This window comes from Neolamprologus brichardi, chromosome 3 (assembly GCF_056152115.1).
Source record: "Neolamprologus brichardi isolate AB-2024 chromosome 3, ASM5615211v1, whole genome shotgun sequence".
Taxonomy (NCBI): domain Eukaryota; kingdom Metazoa; phylum Chordata; class Actinopteri; order Cichliformes; family Cichlidae; genus Neolamprologus; species Neolamprologus brichardi.
In genome coordinates, this window is record NC_142106.1 from 4,948,985 (window position 1) to 4,967,418 (window position 18,434).

Below are 18,434 nucleotides of genomic sequence, written 5' to 3' on the forward strand. Positions count from 1 at the left end.
CAGCAGGGGGTCATTAAACACACACAGACACACACACCCATACATACACACCTATCCTTCGGAGCATGTGAACCTCTGTGGCCCCGCCCCTTCCACAGGAAATAGTTGCAAACCACGACTCAGTCTCCACGGTGATGCTTTACGAGCTGACGGGACGACTGAGGTCAGGGGTCACAAGGAGACGGAGGGAAAGGCGAAGCTATCCTTTCTTTTGGGTGCGGTTATAATGGCGGCTCCCGAATATTCTAGGATTCAACTCAACATCTGGAACTTAATCTGGGACTCCGGGATTATCTTCATATTCCCCTGGAAGATTTTAAGTATCTCACTTAAAAGACCCAAGCCATTCCAGGAATCCGGGAAGCCCCTGAAAGACTGAGTCATTCATTCTATCTGGAAGAATCCTGGAAGTGAAATCAAATTTTCCCTTAAGGACCCCATGGTCAAGATCTATTTGATTCTCTCCATGCTCGATTCTCTATTTTCAACTGCTGGAGAATCTCAATGTACCTTAAAATGTTCCACAAGTTGCTGATTTGTGGAATATATTTTGGTCTGCATGAACATCTTTACTGACTTTTAGTTCACAAGAAAGTCTAGAACTCCTCATGGCCTCCTAGAACGTCTTTAAGGACAATCACATCATTTGGCTTTCTCTCAAGGACATCTACAACACCTTCAGTAACTTACTAAACTTTTCCTGGAAACCTTGAACCAATACACCATTTAACTAAATGAATTTTGTCAAGTATATGTGGAACTAGCCTACAAAGAATACCTAAACCTCCTCCAGGGATACAGGATCATTTCTCTTCTGAAAGCTCTTCAGAATCTCCTAGAAGTTCTTCAGAGTATAGAAGGAAATTTCTCAGTACAACTCTTTGGGCTTAAATTGTTAGAAATAAATGTGTTTGGAAAAATAAAGTTCTGGTATCTCATTGTCCAGACTGACCTTTAATTATAAAATTATAGTTATAAAAACTATTTGTTAATTCACAAAATAAATTATGTTTGACTCCCCTGAACTAGAAAGTTTTCTGTTTTGTTTTTTTTACCTTCAGAATCTTCAAGAGCCCTGAAACATTTCAAAGACTATACTTCTTTACTATAGTTTTAGTACTTTAGTGACTAAATCAGACAAACTATTTCCAACTTACCCTACTGCAATCGCGTCTTTAACAACATCTGTTTCCAGAAACTCTGAAAGTGCTCCTGGAACTTCCTCAATGACAACAATAGACGCTTGAAACTACAGTAGAAGGAGGCCCATTCTGTCTCCTGTCATCACTGTTAGAACATGTTCAAATACCACTTGCACCTATTTGTGACTCCTGGAAACTTTTCAAGAACCCTGAAACATTTCCAGGACTGTATGAGCCTGTTCCTTTCCATTTAGTGCTTTCTTAATTACTCATGGAAGAATTCGCCTTCTTCGAGAACATCTAGTTGTTTGAGAGTAGTTTTGAGGGTTTGTCTCACCTGGAAAGCTTTCAAAGCCAAGACATTTTAGCTCTATTACAGGTCACTAGATGACATCTGGAGGCCCACAACCCTTTCAGTCATTGAATGTTGTAAAGACACCTCAAACTGACCTAGGAAAGACCCTGGAGCTACAATGAGGACAATCTGAGACCCTCATGAAACTTGTGAACACTCCTATGGTCTTTGAAACACACAAGGACTTCGAGATGCTATTAAAACACCAAAGGAAACAATTTCAAACCAAAGAAGCCTCTTCAAGGATTCCTTGAACTTCCTCCAGAACTTCATGATTAAACTTTGTCGATTGAATATTTTTATCTATTTTGTTTTTTTGAGTGTTTTTTGTAACACATGCATCCATTGAGTCCACATTCATCTGTGTGTGCGTCTTTGTGAGTGTGTGAACCCGTTGTCTGGGGTGACAGCAGTAAGAATGTGTGACATCATAGCGCCGAGTCGTATAAAAGTGTCAGCCCGCCGCCGGCACACAGATACTGACTGGTCCTGAGATGAGACAGGACAGACACCAGTGATAGTTAAAAAAAAAAAAAAAAAAGCTTTTACGACTTCTTCTGAGACTGATAATCAATTACTGTGATTGATCGGACGACCAGCAGAATCTTTTATTTGACTTTGATTTTTGTTGGAATATTTTTGAGAAACTGTTTGTCAGTAAGTTCTGCTTCTTTATTATTCTATTCATCAAATTTACTAATACTAATAAATATCAGAAAATGACATTTAAACTTCAAAATTTCATCAAATTAAAGAAAATCTAAATTGAAATTTACTAAATAATCCAGTTTAATAACATCCATAACCCAATGAAGATTAATTCATATCTAATAATAAAATAACAAAAATCCAAATTTATTTTAAGTCTAAATTTTCTAACTAGCCTTCTTTTACTTAAAAATGTTTTTTAACTCTATTGTATTGAATTAAATTCAATAATCCAAACACCTTCAGATTGGTAGACTATAATCTACATCTGTAATCTAAGACTGTAATAATCAATTTTAAAAAACTATTCATGACCACATTGTAAAAAAACAGAATTGTACAAACATGAATAAAGCTACAAATTTGTTAAGATGCACAAATAAATTCAAATTTGTGTTAAAAATATATTTTTGTTTCTTTTTTAATACCACAACAAAATTTGACCCAATCAGTTTTTATCTCCTGATCAGGTTATTTCACCACAATATTCACTTTTATCAAGTCACAACAATCCTCTGACCGATAGGTGGCGCTGTAGGCTATAATAACCTTCAGTCAGAGCTACACTTAACTCAGCTATTTCGTGTTCTTCTTAAAGCTTATAGGTTAAAAACAGTCATGGTGGTGTGTTTTTTTTTAACTAATTTTTTTTTGTACAAACAAAGATGGCTGCTGCCTCATCTCCTTTCATTTCCCTCATCTTCCTCCTCTTCCTCGCCGTTGCTGTGGAGTTAAAACCGTCACCTCAACGAGACAACAAACAGGTCAGTGGAGAACTTCCTTTTCATCATTACCTTCATTCTCTTTTTACACCCTTTATTTTAATCATTATCTTTGTCCTCATTATCTTCATTCATCGTCTTCATCTATAGTTTCTGCTCTTTTTATTAATTATTTCAGCCTTAATAAAGAGATACAATGAAACAAATCTCACTGATGAGCTGTGAAATTCAAAGTGTTCCATCTTTTTAATTGGCTGTTGCATAGTCAGAGATGATCTTAGATTAACAGCTCAGTGACCTGGTGTCATCAACATAAGTGAGTCTGTGTAAGATTTTTCAGTGCTCCACAGATCAGTGACACATAATAGGAAGATTAATGTGACACTTAAAAAATGTCATCTGTTTGATGTTTTAAAGACTTGTTTTAAAAAAGGAAAGACTCAAATATGGGGGAAAGGTTAATGGACCCATCGTTACAAGAGTACTAACAAATATATGATATGGCTTACTCTAAGTTCTGTTATGTGGGACCAGTGTGTAATCTGAGTAATCTGATTACTTGACTACTCTGTGTACTTGAGGTACAGTTATCAACATTCACTAGAAAAGGAAAAATTACACAGATGATTACTGACTGTATTTCAGGTTTTACACTCTCTGTTTGGCTCTCGTCTTTCAACTCTCATCTTGGCCACTCCCACTCTTGATGACATCACAGAGGGATCAGCCGGACAGCTCACCAAGGCCTCCACAACTCCTTCTGCAGTACTGCCTGTGAGCCACGCCCTTGCAAAGCGAGTGGACAGCAGAACTGAGGCAGTCCCTCAGTTCTTTCTCAACTTCCTGCGGCGACAGACTAAGATGAGGAGGTGGAGCCGCAAGTCGATGATGGGAGGGAGAGGATGCTTTGGGATGAAGATGGACCGTATTGGGTCCATGAGTGGTCTGGGCTGTTAGACATATGTGTCACCATGGTAACTACACTACGACCTAAGCTCCGCCTGACGTTGCATGACCTCTGACCTCCAGAAGGATGAATTTTTCCACTGGGCAAAGACTTTATGTTGGAACTTTACTAATAAAGGACTAAAGGAAACGTACAGAGAGTCATACTAATGACCTCTGACCTCTGACACCTGGCTCCAGTGCAGCCAGCAGGACTCTGTGTGTGTGAGAGACGAACATGTTTTAAACATGTAGATATATTTGTGTGTGTAAGAACATTAGGCATTTAGCTCACAGCAGGAAATGATCCGCTTCGCACGCCTTTTCACTACAGGAAGTACTCTGTGTTGCTCCAGTGAGGGGCGGAGTCTGGATAATGTGTGCAGGACATGGCAGGTTAAAGACAGATGAATGTCCAATCTGATAGTGTTGCGCTTTTACACGTGTCTCTGTCGGGTGATGTACTGGAAAGCTGATCGCAGTGGGGCATGTGTGCAAGCAGCTTAATAGACGACCATGTGTTAAACATGCAGGTATGTGTGTGTTTGTGTGGATGGACTGCAGGCAACAATAAACTACAGAGAAAACCTCACTGGGCTTGTGTTGCTTTGATTCAACAGGTAAATAACATCACACAGATATTTATTACAACATTAATATTAATGAAAGCTTCAGTTTTTACTGTGTGAACTTCCTGTTTATGGTGACACTGAAAGGACGTTATGGTGCTTCCAACAAGGAAGAGGAATAAATAGGAATGCATATTATGGCTCTGTACCAGCAGGAATGTATTTATCTGTTGTTTAACCAGGAAAACATTCTGAGGTTAAAGACTTGAGAAATACAAGGGCTCAGGGAAGAGCTTGAGAAGAACAACATCGGAGATCTCTGTCCAGAAGAGCGCAGTCCTAGGAACAGCTAAGATACTGTGCAGGACCGCTCTACCTTTCTGAGAACCAAAAGAAAACCTACTTTTTAAGAACTCGCTAACTCAAGAGGGACATCGCTCCCAAGTTTTGACATCTGAGTTTCAAACTATCTCTTCAAGCATGTTATGAAGATGCATTAATGTTATGAGATGACCAAAATAATAATCAACGCTAGTTTTTTAAAATAAAAGCCTAATTTCAACTGTTTTCACCTTACTGTAATTACTTACTCCACTGAGATGACGTCAGGCTGTTATGAAGTAAACAGTAATGTGTAAGGTGACTGTTTAGCAAGTCTGAAGCCTGAGCTTTTGGCTCACTGGGATTATTTTTACAGGTTTATCCCATTGTATGAAATTTAGCAAAGTGAGTTATTTATATATGCAGTTTAACAGAAAAGACAGAATCACAGCAAATGAGCAAGAAAACAGAAGACTTTTATTAGCCTTGCCACAAGGGTTACTTCTTATTGCCTGTGATCTGGTTTTGAAAAGTTATTCTTTTACCCTGTGTTCATTCATCTGTTTCTTTAGGAAACGGTTTATTACCTTGTCTCCATGTGAGACTCCTTTAGTTTGTGTTATTAGTGCGCCCTCATGTGGCAGATGCCAGTGAGTGCAGTTACCTAAGTTTGCGCACCGCATGCTTCACTAAAACCAAGCTGGAACAAGGAAGAAGTGTTTTTAAAAACGTGTGTGTGAGTATTCCTCAAATAACATTAATTTATCATAAACCTGTTTGTGATAAATAAACAGGTCAGCTGTTCAGTTTACTGACTTTTACATAAATATTACTCTTTAGGGTTACAAATTATTTCTATATATAAAAAAAATCATATTATTTAAATGATTTTACCGTAATGTTTTTTAATACATAATATAGAGGTCCAGGCATACAGGAGTCCTCATCAACACAGTCAAATGTAGCAGGTTAGTGCTGCACTTTCACATCGGAAACATTTTGTCTGTTTGTTTGTTTTTTTACATATGACTATCAAATATACAATAAACCTGATAATTATTAAACTAAAGATTATGAAACACATAATGAAAGCAAGAGTTCACTGGAGTTGTGTCACTGTTGTTGGTGTGTACCTGAAGTCTCTTATTTTGAAACAGACAGTGAAGACACCACTTGACTTCCTTTTACATATTTCCTAAAGCTTTCTAATGATACGTCCACTGCCACTTTTCATTTATCAGTTTTTCTCTTTTATCTCATAATTTGAAGCTTCTAGTTGAAGTCAGTGATATGACCAGCTCTATTAAACGTTGATCGTGAAGTTCTTTTGGATAGATATTAATATCTTGTGCAAATACCAAGTTTTCTTAATTAATTATAATTCTTCTTTGGTCAGGGTTTTCTGAACAGAGTGCCATTTACATCAGTGGATGGTTCATGGTGTTGGTGGTGTATGGAACACATCTAATAAAATGTGTGACGCGTTAATAATTTTACCGGTTAAAGGTTAAAATACAAAAAGGATCATATCATTACATTGTTAGAGAAAATGCCATTCATTCACACTGAAAAAGCCTGACTGGAAATAATAAAAGAGAATATTCTTCTTCTTCTTCTTCTTCTTCTTCTTCTTATTATTATTATTATTATTATTATTATTATTATTATTATTATTATTATTAAGGTGGTCTAAGTTGAAACTTGAGAAGAAGAAATACATTTTAAGACATGTTACCTAAAATTTGAATTTAATCACCACTCATTTCAAAGCGATTTTCTTCTTCTTCTTCTTCTTTTGGATCCTCCTTTTAGGAGTTGCCACAGTGCATCTTATCTGCTCGGCAGTTCCATTTTCAACATCCTATGCACATGTCCACACCATCTCAGCCTTGCTTCTACAACTTTGTCTCCAAACTGCTCTTCCTAATTTCTCATCCTCTCCATCCCGATCACTCCCAATGAAGTTCTTAACACATTCAGCTCGGCCTTCTGTCTGTTCATCAGTGCCACCGTCTTCAAACCAAACATCACAGCACGTCTCACTAACATCTTATAAACCTTCTGTTTCACTCTTGCTGCTTCTGTAAATAATCACCCTTGACACTCGTTTCCATCCTCCCCACCCTGCCTGCACTTTCTTCTTCACCTCTCTTGTACACTGTCAGTTGGATGGTTGACCCCAGGAACCTCATCTACATCACTCCTTTTACTCCTCGCACGTTCACTTATCCTCTAGCCTCATTCTCTCACATGTTATCTGTCTTATTTCCTCTTCTCTCTCCTCCTCCTGCTCCCTTCTCTCCCAACAGATCAAAACATCATCTGCAAACATTCATAAGATTTCCTGATGCTGAACCAGTTTCATTATATTGTTTAATAATATTACATTTATCTTGAATATTTCTACGTTTTTTAAGAATATAATATATAATTACTTTTGAATTTCTGGTGAAATTTCTGACATGCACAGATTGTTCCCGCCTCTGGGGGGCAGCATGCAGACATTTGGCTGTTCCCTGTCACGTGACGAGGTCAGTAGTTCCGGGGTCAGGGCTCGCTCAGCTAACATCAAGCAGACCGTTGACGGTAACACGGAAACAGAACGAGCTGACTGTCCTCTCCTCCGGGACGTTCTCCTCCGCTACCAGCGCGCCTCCTGCCTCTGGATCCCGGCTGTTCCCGCCTCTTCCTCCGTCCTCCTGGTCCGCACCGGTCAATAAGCCTGAAGCATGTCGGCAGTGCAGCGGATGAAAGTGGCAAACGAGCGACACAGCAAGACGATCACACAGCGGGGACACGTCCAGAAAACGTCGGTAGGGAAAGCAGGACTAACGGCTGACCCGTTAACTTAGAGCCTGTGGGCTGTGGCCGGCGTGTGGTCTGCAGATGTGATGTTCGTGTAGAAGTGAGCATTAAAATACGTTTGTTTGGTTTATTTAGAGTCGAATCCAGGAAGCAGCTAGCTCGCTAAGTTAGCCACGGAGCTCTGTTACCATCACAGTCGCCATCATGCCGCGTGTAATTGTTGTTAAAAACCAGTGAAATGGTGGGATAGTAACAGAGGTCCCGCTGCTGGCGCGCTGTGAGTGGCTGCTTAGTGTGTCAGCTTAAAGAGAGCCAGAGTCCTTCAGGAAAGCTGGAGTTTTAGCGCGCCACTCAATTGTAATTTATAGAAATACGTTTTTATTCTAATATATTAAAGGTTTATTTTGTTGTGTTCAATCGGCACGCACACATAAAGCTGTTGGGTGTTTGTGGGCTTTTTGGGGGGCTTTAATCGTCCACCCCCTCTGTGTGATGAGGTGTAAACAGAGGGAGTGGGCGGAGGCTCAGTGCGCACATTTAAAACAGAATTTGTGTCAAAGGAGGTGATGTTAGGGAATCACACGCAGGCCGAATTTAACAAAGGGCTTCGGACCGTTTAAATGAAGATCAGCTGCTCGATTCTGTCCGTGCAGACAGAGAGCAGCGTTAAATGAGCTGTTTTCTGAATGGAGTCTGGTGCAGAGTGGCTGGTTTGGTTGGTGTAACAACAGAGTGAGGGTACACAAAGCTGTGTGTGTGAGCAGTTATGAGTGTGACACACACAGAGTCAGCCTAACATTTTTTACTGTGAGGCGATTCTCATCACCGCGAGGAACTCGAAGCCACAGATGTGATTTAGTAAACATCTGTAAACACCCAGCTTTGTACTTTTGAAGCTTAAATTCAGAGACGTTTAGCTAGCGTGCCATCAGCAGGCACGCTAGCTCAGGATATTTACAGTCTGTGGTGGGCGACTGTGACAAAACCACAGTTTGCCTTGATTCAGTTGGTGGTGTCACACCGTACATAACAGAACTACTTGTTGTGTTTTCTGTTTGATGAACAAAGAAGTATTTGATGTTTGAATACCTGTAAAACCCCTCTTAAAATCTGGTTTAAATATACATTTATTACAGTTCTAGTGATATTTGCACTGCTTTGGCACAACGAATATTTCATTGAAGCAGCACCACGTGAATCAACCAATGCTGAGGCTATACTGGCATCTTTACATGGTCCCTGCTGCTCAGTCACATCGAGCTAACTTTAGCTTATGTTACAGCAGCCAAAATGTATGTAAACAGTGTGCGTTACTAGGCAACTACGTGTGCCATTAATGTCCAGTGCTGCGTTCATTATTGTATTACCGTGACGTCTTCGGTGGTTTGAGGTATAAGTGGCCTTCCTGTTATACCACATATTGCAAATGGTAACATGATGGGTTTTATTTTAACAGGGTTACATAATTTAAACATTTTTAAAGTTCTAGTGTTTAAAATAAATCAAACGTCAGAGCTTGGAGCTCTGAGGCATGAATGGATCTCATCAGCCAGGGTTTGGCCCTGTAATGATGACCTCCATACGTTAAGGTGGACACAGTAAACACTGACTGTTCACAGAAATCTTTTCATTTGCTAGCAGAAGTCTTGGAAACGGGACGATTACAGCGGGGATGTTAGCTGAAATATTCAGCGGCTGTCGCACGTTCTGTTTGCCCGTCCTGTCTACAGTTCGGTTTCTCAGGTTGTCTTTGGTTTGTTGGAGACTTTCGGTTTTCTCTTAGCGTTGACCTGCCAACTAGGGCTGGGTGATATGGCCTAAAATCCACATTGCGATATAATTTGAAGCACGTGCGGTAACGATATATATCGCAATATATTATTTTCTTCTGTATAACATATTTTCCACACTGTAAGGCACTTAAAATCCTTTAATTTTCTCAAAAATCGAGTGTGTCTTATGTATGAATTCTGGATGTGCTTACTGACTTCAAACAGATTTTGGCTGCAGAAATCTGTTAAAAATGTTTTGATGGATTGTCAGAGCATTACGGCTGCCGTAGTGAGGAGCTTCGCGGAGGAATCTGGGTCCAAAACTCCGTCTGTTTCAGGTCCCAAAGTCAAACGAACACTAAGAGTTAAAGACGGTCTAAATTCTTTCATCTTTAATTAAATCATCAGCGTTGCTGCTTTACCAGGTGTAACAATTACGTTTAACATCCATGGAAACAGAATTTATTAAATTTAACGGAGTTAGAAGTTAACAGGAAGTTAGCTCGCTACTTTCCACCTAAACATGTTGTGCTACGTGATTGCTAGCGACACAGCTATGTTAGCATAACATTAGCACAGTGAAGCTGGAGGATGAACGCTAACTTTTTTCCACTCGATAAAAGTTAACGTGAGGGATTCTGGTGGTCAGGGACAAATGCAGTCGCATAGCAGGGTCCTGTACACGGGCCAAACTTCAGTCAGGAGAACAACTGAGATTATTCATCCACAATACGAGGTTAGTTATTAATATACTGCAACAACATGGGAACAGAGCAGCTGCGAGAGAATTCAACATTAATGAATCAATGTTACGGAAGTGGAGGAAGCGCAGTTTTTGGCTTTCCCCATATTTCAAAAGTGCTTCATCTCTTTGCTGTGACTGTCGCCATAATTTGCAGATGATAACGGTTTTAGCCGCTGCGATGCTTTCGACCAAAACAGGCGCAGCTTGATGACATCATCAATATGCGCTATAGCGATAGAGCGATATAATCAAAATCTCTATCGTTGGCCAAATTTATATCGTTTCTGTCGTATATCGTTTACATCGCCCACCCCTACTGCCAACACTCCCATCTCACCTGTCACAAAATGTCATTTTTTTTGTTGTGTTTCTCTACTTTACTCACCCTGCTGCATAAACGAGGCTTCATGAAGCACAAGCTTAAATCTCAGGATTAAGCAAGTGAAATGTGTGAAACAAAGTCGCATATAATGTAAACAGTGTAAAGGTATCATAAGTGAAATGTTGTGAAAACGCCAAAGACGCCTGTTTTCACCACGAGGTGTTATCATCATCATCATCAGAATAAAAAGAGGCAAGTTCTATGTAGGAGTAAAACTCAAAAGGCTTCCACGGGACGCTTTTAACGGTGCGTGGTTTCTCTGTGTGTTTTCCAGCGGCCAGTAAACGATGAGAAGTCTCCGGTGGGCCCGTGGCTGCTCGCTCTGTTCGTCTTTGTGGTTTGTGGATCAGGTGAGTTTCTCCCCTACAGGTGATACAGATGTTGATACAGCTGCTGATGCAGACGGGCTCTGCTTCCCGCTCAGCTGATCTTATCTCCGTGGCGTTTCTGCAGAACCCTATCAGCTCTTGAAACTCTGTGTCACATTTTTTCCAAGAAGTTTTGTCTTCCTGTGACAGATTGCACTTTTATCGCTGCCAGTCAGGACTTGCCACCTCTAATTAGCGTTTGGTAACACATGTCAAAAACAGTCACTTTAAATAGATGGGAGCTAGCTCTCCTGCTTTTCTCGGCCTGTTTTTTAATTGTACGTCACAATAGAATCTCTGTTTGTGGCGTGGCTTTGAGGCATAGAGCCGGTTTGGGTTTCCCGTGATGTTCCTGCTCATTAAGCAGATTAATGTTGCTTCTACCAGCAGAAGACTTGTCTGTTTCATACTAAAGGAAGTATCAGAGTTACTGGAATAAAGAGGCTTTTCTTAAGGACAGGAAGTTGATGCTAGCGGTGCTGGACATTGTGAAAGTTTCACATTTGTGACTAAAAATACATGTGCAGATTGCTACATCTATTTAGGAGCGTGTGTGTGAATAAAAAGTATTACGAGGCTCAACACTCTGCTGTTGTGGCAAACAGACATCTTCGTTAACGTGACAATAAACCTGGAGAGAGAAAAACATGTTGGCTTTACTTTTTGGATTAACTGCGATCACAATCAAAGCCTCTGAAGATAAAAAGCTATTAACAGTCCTCTATTAAAGCACCCGATCATCAAATTTAATGGGGTGTCTCTAGTCTTGATACCTCAGTAGGTAGGCAGGCACATCCATAGGTAAGTATATGAATACTTGCCTATGGATAAGATAAACAGGACAGTTGGTAAAGTGGATTAAGCCATATATCAGTAGGTAGGTATATGGATCATTACACAGGTAGTTAATAAGTAGGTAGATAAATGGGTGGGTGGGCATAATGGCAGGTAGGTGCATAGAGAGTATATAGATGGTTACCTATGATTTTAGGCAGGTAGAGGGTATGATGGTAGATAGATATGGGTTGGTATATAGGTGGATAAGTACAGGGCTCGCAAAATTGCTAGCCCGATGTCCCGGGGCTAGCAATTTTTCCAGTCGAGCTACCAAAATCTATCTCTGCCCTGCCCGTCGGCCTATCATAGGAAGGAAAAATATATGTCAATGCTTTTGCATTCTTTCGGAAATGTAGCTGGGTAATTATGTCATTGGCATCGGTGAGCCACTGTCAATATGTGACACATTGAAATCGCGTTTGAATTTGCGCTTGTTTTTTGCTTTCACTTTGCAATCATGCGAACTGTGTATAGAGAGCAACAGCACTGATTGGTGAGTGATGATAATTTGCGCACCAATTCCTCTGACATCGTCTTATCAATCGTTAGCTTACTATGCAAACATGACAAGTGAAATCTCCCGCAGCTTAAACATGTGAGAGGTTGATCGCGCAGAGAATCGCTGAGCGTTATGTGAGTGCGTGTGTAAAAGCAGCAGGATATATATTTTATTTCTGCTGAGCCAAATAAGACAGGTCAGGGTGAAGAAGTGACAGCCAAAGAAAAGCTTACCACAAAACGGAAAAGTTATGACAAATCAGACAATAAGGCAAAAAGAAAGTGCAGCTTTATGGTTTCATGGACAAAAGAATTTCTGTGGCTGCAATATGACGAGCTAAATAACCAGGTCTACACATAAGTGGTCCTCAGGTGTGCATTTGCTGTCAAAATAAAAAACGTGCACAAGATAAGAAGTTGCAACGCGTGTTTGCCACCAATTGCAAATAACATACTAAAAATAATCCTGAAAATCTGTTTAGAACAGCGTACTATGTTACAAAGAGTGAACTACCACTGGCACAATTTAGCAGTCTTTGCAAACTTCAAAAAGCAAATGTCCTCGATCTTGGTCCCACTTGCCTCTTACCCGTGACTTCAGTGGAAATTTCAGATTCAGGATCTGACACAGACTGATTCATGTTCACAGTTCTTACAAGTTCATAGAAATTTCTGTTCAATTAGAACCAAGTATTTGAGTTGATGATTGTAATTTTTATACAATGTTGTAATTTGTGTTTCAACAATTTTTGATTAATGTTTTGTTTCCGTTACAATATTATACTTTAATGTATAATATTGTAACGGAAACAAAACAGGAAACAAAACATAAATCAAAAAATTGCTCTCTTTTTCATTCGGGCTACTTAAATTTATTTTGGGCTACCAAAAACTGAAGAGTCCCTGCCCGAAGGGCTACCAGGGATTTTGAAATTTTGCGAGCCCTGAAGTAGGTGGGAGCATAGTTTGGTAGGTTTGTCAGTAGGTGGATCTGCACATATCTTGGAAGGTAACTGTGTAGGTAGATGGACACATAGAGGAGCATGTTTCCCACTGAGCTGTGGCCGTTGTTCTTCTAACGTAACTCTTTAAGTGTTCATGATCTTAGGATGTAAGCTTGTGGTTTGAAACCACAATGTTTCATTTTTTCACTTCATCTAGGATTCAAGCAGCTCTTTGCTCATATGTTGGGTTTTATAAAGTTCAGTGGGTGACCGTTCAAGTCTTCATGCTGGTCAGTGGCAGCTGGGCTCTTTTACAACAATGTGCTTTGGCATCGTGTTGCTGAAAAAAGCAGAATCTTTGGTGGCTGCGTTAGTTGAACAGTAAAAACTTTCTTACAGATGTTTGTGGATTCCATCATATTTAGTCATAACGTCATTGAGATTTCATGACTTGATGGATTTGGCTGCACAGTGTGAATGTTGGTGTCAGCGCTGCGTTAGAAACTGACCTGATTCTGCGTGTGCTCAGGAACATCCACACCTGAAGACACACTGACGGTGAAATAAGCACAGGTTTCCACCTTAAATGAGCTCATTTAAGGTGGAAACCTGTGCTTATGACAGGTTCCTAAACCACACTGTGTCCCTGCGTCTTTGCTTCATAGTTAGTCCTCACAGACTCGAGGAGCTTATGAAACACAAACTGTACTTTTATTTACAGAAACGTTGCTATAAACACGTCTGTCATGACTGCGTGCGCTCGGAGTCTTTGGACGGTTAGCGTTCTTGTTTAAGACTCCTGCGAGCTCGTGAGGAACACGTGTGAAACCACACGAGCAGCTGCAGAGTGATAACGCAGAGACTTCTGCATTTGCAGCCAACGACAGAGCACATCACCTCGCCATCATTCCAAGCGCGTCCACACGTCAAACTGCAAACACGACTCACGCGATCGTATCTCTGCTGCACGCGGTTGTTTGGTACCTCCGTTTCATAACATTTATCTTCTTTAAAATACTGTAGTTAGTGTTACGTGACAAACACAGGCGGCTGGCAGGCCTCCAGCCCTCGGAGTAAGACGCAGGAAGCGATCGTGGCTCGTTGCTTTGCGGCGTTTGTGGTTGCTTTTTGAACGTTTGTGCCACAATTTCCAAGTTTGATTCGCTGAGCAATAATACAGTTTAAGTGTTTAAGAAAACAGGTGTCAGCGTCTCTGATGTGTCTATGGATGAGCTAGTTTTGCGTCATGTGACCTGCTGCTAATGCCTCCTTTGTTTGTTGCAGCCATCTTCCAGATCATCCAGAGCATCAGGCAGGGCATGTGATGATCTTTGACCCCAGAGATGCTGAGCCCGATGGAGGGAGGGAGGGGCACATCGCCTTCAAAACACACCCCCAACACACTCTCTCACACACACACTTGTACCTGTGGAGTCTGGACTCTTCCCTCTCTCTCTGCAGCACATCGTCTGTTTGTTTACTCCCGTCTCTGTCGATGAAGCTGATCCATCACATATTGATAATTGGTTCCTGTCAGATGAAGTCTTAAATCCTCTTCCTGTCGGTCGTCCAGCTGCTGTCTCTCGTCTCTGCTGCTTTTCTCAGTCCCCGGTTTAAAGGGACAAAGCGCTGTTCTTCCTGCTGTCGGCTCATTAATCGTAAATCCTGTGAACGCGCCTCCTTTCTCAGACCGTCGCTCGGTCTTTAACCCTCGTGATTTTCAGTCTGAGCTCATTTACTCAGAAAGACTCAGCCATCATACTGTGAATCATTGTAATAACAGGACAAAGTTAAGGTTCAGACAGATGTTTACATGCAGCACGCCTCAGATTTTAAACCTTTTGTACATTGAAGCCTGACAAGAGCAGCCCAGCCTGGAAGACTTTTAATGTGAAAAAAAAAAGAATGTCTTCCAAATTAAAAGTCTAACACACCTGTTCTAGTTTCAGTTCATATTGAGTGTATTTGTTGTGAATTTTGTATTTTTGTCACAGTGATTTATGTGATTTCGAGTGCTGTTGCTAACCGCTGTTTAACGACTGCTTGTTACTTAGTGTTTCAAATGTGAAACAAACAAAAAGAACAAATTTATTTATTTCTGAGGAGCCGTTTAATTCATTCCGCTGATTTTTCAGTCACATATCATAAGTGTTAATATTGGAAACGGTTTAAAGACAAACATTTACTTTAAAGAAGCAATTTTAGCTTTTCTGCTGGAGCTCTTTAGATTCAACCACAGCGGTTACTCTAATCTCTCCTCTGGTAACGTTCACTTACACTTAGTGCATCTTCTTCACAATGAACCCTGCATGAGCTGTGATTGGTTATATTTGTGATGAATTAATGAAATAGTTAAGTTACAGATAAAATGTTTATTTTGAACTCAGGGTTGAAATCTGCAGATTGCGTCATCCAAAACACTTTTTTGTGAGTGAGCGTGAAACAGGAAATACATGAATCACGTGAAGAAGAAGTCAAAGCTTCATCTTCTAACTGTGAGCGCTAGTTACGAATGTCTCACGGGGCCTCGTAAATTCTTCTTTTAGCTCTCAGATTTTCAGAGGTCCAAAGTCATTTAAAGTAAATGAATCTGGGCTTTAATGACGTCGTGCCGATGAAGCGACGAACAGACTGTCAGCAGGGTGAAAAGACGTTGAATTAAAGCACACAGGAAGTGATTGTGAATGCAGGTTCATGCTGGATCATCGTGTGAAGTTTACAGGATTCAGACTGGAAATGTGATTTGTTTAAGGCTCTAAAAACAGCGCTTTGCCCCTTTAAATCCCTTCCCCTCCACACACTTTCAGTTCTTCTGCTGTAAATGAAGTAAAACAAGCTGATGAAACGAGCTCCATCATTACAAACTTCCTGCTGACGTTTCCATGTGAAGCAGTCGGAGACGTTCCTTCGGCTGGACGACACGCTCCGCTTTGATACTAAATAAAGCTCCAATATTTTTCTCTACACGCCTCCCGGCTCCTCTTTGTCTTTGCTTTCTCTGTAAGAAAAAGAACCTCTTAATGCCACGTGTAGGACCAACAAGGCAGTGCAGGCATGAATTCATCTCTGAAAGTGAAGACTGTCTCTGATGACACCTGAGAGTTGAATTGTTCTTTCCGATGAAGGATCTCAGACCATCTGCTGCCATCTTGTGGCTGAAGTTAATCATTGTAAACTTGCTTTACTAACAGCTGTTCTGAAGAAGAGGGGTTGGCACTATTGAATTTGTACTGTTATCCAAAACAAATCAACCTGTCCTGCTAAAGATTAAGTTGGGAAACAAGGAGACAGATGGAGGATGCAGAACAGTATGGAGCACCTCAGTGATCGCACTCAATCCATAATTCCACTACCAAACCGGGTGCTAACATGAAGCCCGTTACCCTGACTGCACACTGACCGCCACCAGTGAGCCCAGAAGAAGACAGAGTTACCATCATTAACATCAGTAGCACAATAACGTAAAACATAAAGAGGAAAAACTACAATTGTAGTACTCAAAATACAAAATAATTAGCAGCAATAGTCAATAAAAATAAATGACACAACTCCAATGTCAAAGTACATATATACACACCTCTGGGCAAGACATCTGTTTATCAGTTGTATTACCAAAGTGACTCATCCAGCCTCCAACGGATCAATTTGTTCAAGTAAGAAAGGATAAATGTCTATGAAGCCAGTGTTGTGCTACGGTAGGTGTATTATGGGAGGGGATTATTTCATCAAACTGAGGACATTTTGCCTGACAATTATTTGTATCCTCCTAATACACCTTGTTGCTAGGTGTATTCCCACAGCGTGAGCAGTTGTTAGAAACTACCCTGAACATCCACTGACCTGTATAGTCCACTCTATGTAGTGTTTTGCGTAGTATTGGTTTTATACTGGGATTTCTTATCAATTTAAAGCTTTTTGCATATCTGAGACCAGAACCTTTGGTCTAAACTGACTGATAAATCTGCTTCCCATTTTGCAATAGGAAGAGATATGGATTCATCTATTTTGGAGACTGTCCTGTGTATTTTAGACAGTATTTTGGGGGTTTTAAGATTAAGGAATTGTGATGGTGTTTGTTATTTAACTTCATTAGCCTTAAATTCCTTTTTGCTAGTTTTTTTTACTATAGATTTAATTTGTTGATATTCTAAAAATCTATTCTTGTTAATCCCACACTGTATAACTAGTCTGTCAGATGGAATAAAGTCTGTTCCTTAGAATATATGTTACAAGTATTTAATTCTTTTACAACTCCAATCTGGGAAGTTAATCATATTATTGTTTTGTAATATGTCAGGGTTGTTCCAGATAGGTGAACGTTTGCATGGGATTGATGAAGACTCATTATTTTTAGAAACTCCCACCATGCTGTCAGGAAGGAGCTGATATTGATGTCATTTGATGTTTGAGCTGATAAATGGTAGTTCCAAAATCCATCTGTTATTGTTAGAGCCTGTTCTACGTCTAGCCAGGGCTCATCTGAAAGGGTATGTTTTAACCATCTTAAGCCTGTTGGCTAAGAAGTTAGGCAGATCTAGTCCTTCTTTGTCCTTGGTCCTTTAAGATAACACGCGGGGGTTTATATTTCTAGACTGCAGTGGTGTAGAAGAAGAAGAAGAAACGAGCAATCAATCAGAAGAAGGGTAGATATAACCAGTTTACTGAATAATCTGAAAATCTTGAAAAAGAGTTTATTAATATAATTACCTCAGAGAGAGAGGTTTGTGAGTTTTGGAGAAAAAGTAAACATCATCCGCATAAAGACTGTTTTTATGTTCCACATCCTTGCATCTTATGCCCTCAATCACTATAGCCTGTCCAATTCCTGCTGGAGTTCACCTGTTGTCAGCGGTGAATCCAGCGTTATTGCTTCACTGTCTTATTAATAATTTCATTTAATTCTAGTTTTACATATTTTGTTCAGTATTTCCTGTTCCTGGTGGGACACGAAGGCTTCTTCGAAGGAGTTGATGTTTTTTTTCTAATCCCTGAATATTTTGTTTTGTTTTTTCTTTTTAAAATGAAATGAAATTATTTTACCTCATCACAGCTTTCCCTGCTTCCCAGAGAACAGATGTTGATGTTCCAGGCAGATTTTTATAGTGTAGATCAGGGGTGTCAAACTCATTTTGGTTCATGGGGCAACATGCAGCCTAATTAGATGTCAAGTGGGTTAGAGCAGTACAATCATAACATAATTATCTATTAATATTAATAATTATAATAAGCCCATGTTTTTTTCTCTTTTTTCATGCAAAGAAGTACAAGTCCATTAGAAAATCTTCATATTTAATCAGATATCCCTTTTCAAAACATAACAA

At 40.1% G+C, this 18,434-nt stretch overlaps 2 protein-coding genes across 2 annotated transcripts; both read left to right on the top strand.

Annotated features, from left to right (window-relative positions):
* Positions 1-1,917: 1,917 nt before the first annotated feature.
* nppcl2 (natriuretic peptide C-like 2) lies at positions 1,918-4,454 on the top strand. Its single transcript, XM_006808374.3, has 3 exons — positions 1,918-2,154; positions 2,871-2,969; positions 3,573-4,454. Exons 2-3 carry the CDS (start codon positions 2,871-2,873, stop codon positions 3,882-3,884), a joined length of 411 nt encoding a protein of 136 aa, XP_006808437.2. The 5' UTR covers positions 1,918-2,154; the 3' UTR covers positions 3,885-4,454.
* Positions 4,455-7,318: 2,864 nt separating this feature from the next.
* On the top strand, positions 7,319-16,077 carry zgc:85858 (stress-associated endoplasmic reticulum protein 1). The gene is made up of 3 exons (XM_006808373.3): positions 7,319-7,575; positions 10,741-10,816; positions 14,398-16,077. Exons 1-3 carry the CDS (start codon positions 7,492-7,494, stop codon positions 14,436-14,438), a joined length of 201 nt encoding a protein of 66 aa, XP_006808436.1. The 5' UTR covers positions 7,319-7,491; the 3' UTR covers positions 14,439-16,077.
* Positions 16,078-18,434: the final 2,357 nt, after the last annotated feature.

What these genes read in the sequence shown, in the direction of transcription:
- zgc:85858 (XM_006808373.3), top strand. Translation starts at nt 7,492, where the DNA reads ATGTCGGCAGTGCAGCGGATGAAAGTGGCAAACGAGCGACACAGCAAG. An exon ending in GACACGTCCAGAAAACGTCG is followed by an intron (nt 7,576 to 10,740) that starts GTAGGGAAAGCA and finishes TGTGTTTTCCAG; the next exon opens with CGGCCAGTAAACGATGAGAA. An exon ending in CTTTGTGGTTTGTGGATCAG is followed by an intron (nt 10,817 to 14,397) that starts GTGAGTTTCTCC and finishes TGTTTGTTGCAG; the next exon opens with CCATCTTCCAGATCATCCAG.
- nppcl2 (XM_006808374.3), top strand. Translation starts at nt 2,871, where the DNA reads ATGGCTGCTGCCTCATCTCCTTTCATTTCCCTCATCTTCCTCCTCTTC. An exon ending in CTCAACGAGACAACAAACAG is followed by an intron (nt 2,970 to 3,572) that starts GTCAGTGGAGAA and finishes ACTGTATTTCAG; the next exon opens with GTTTTACACTCTCTGTTTGG.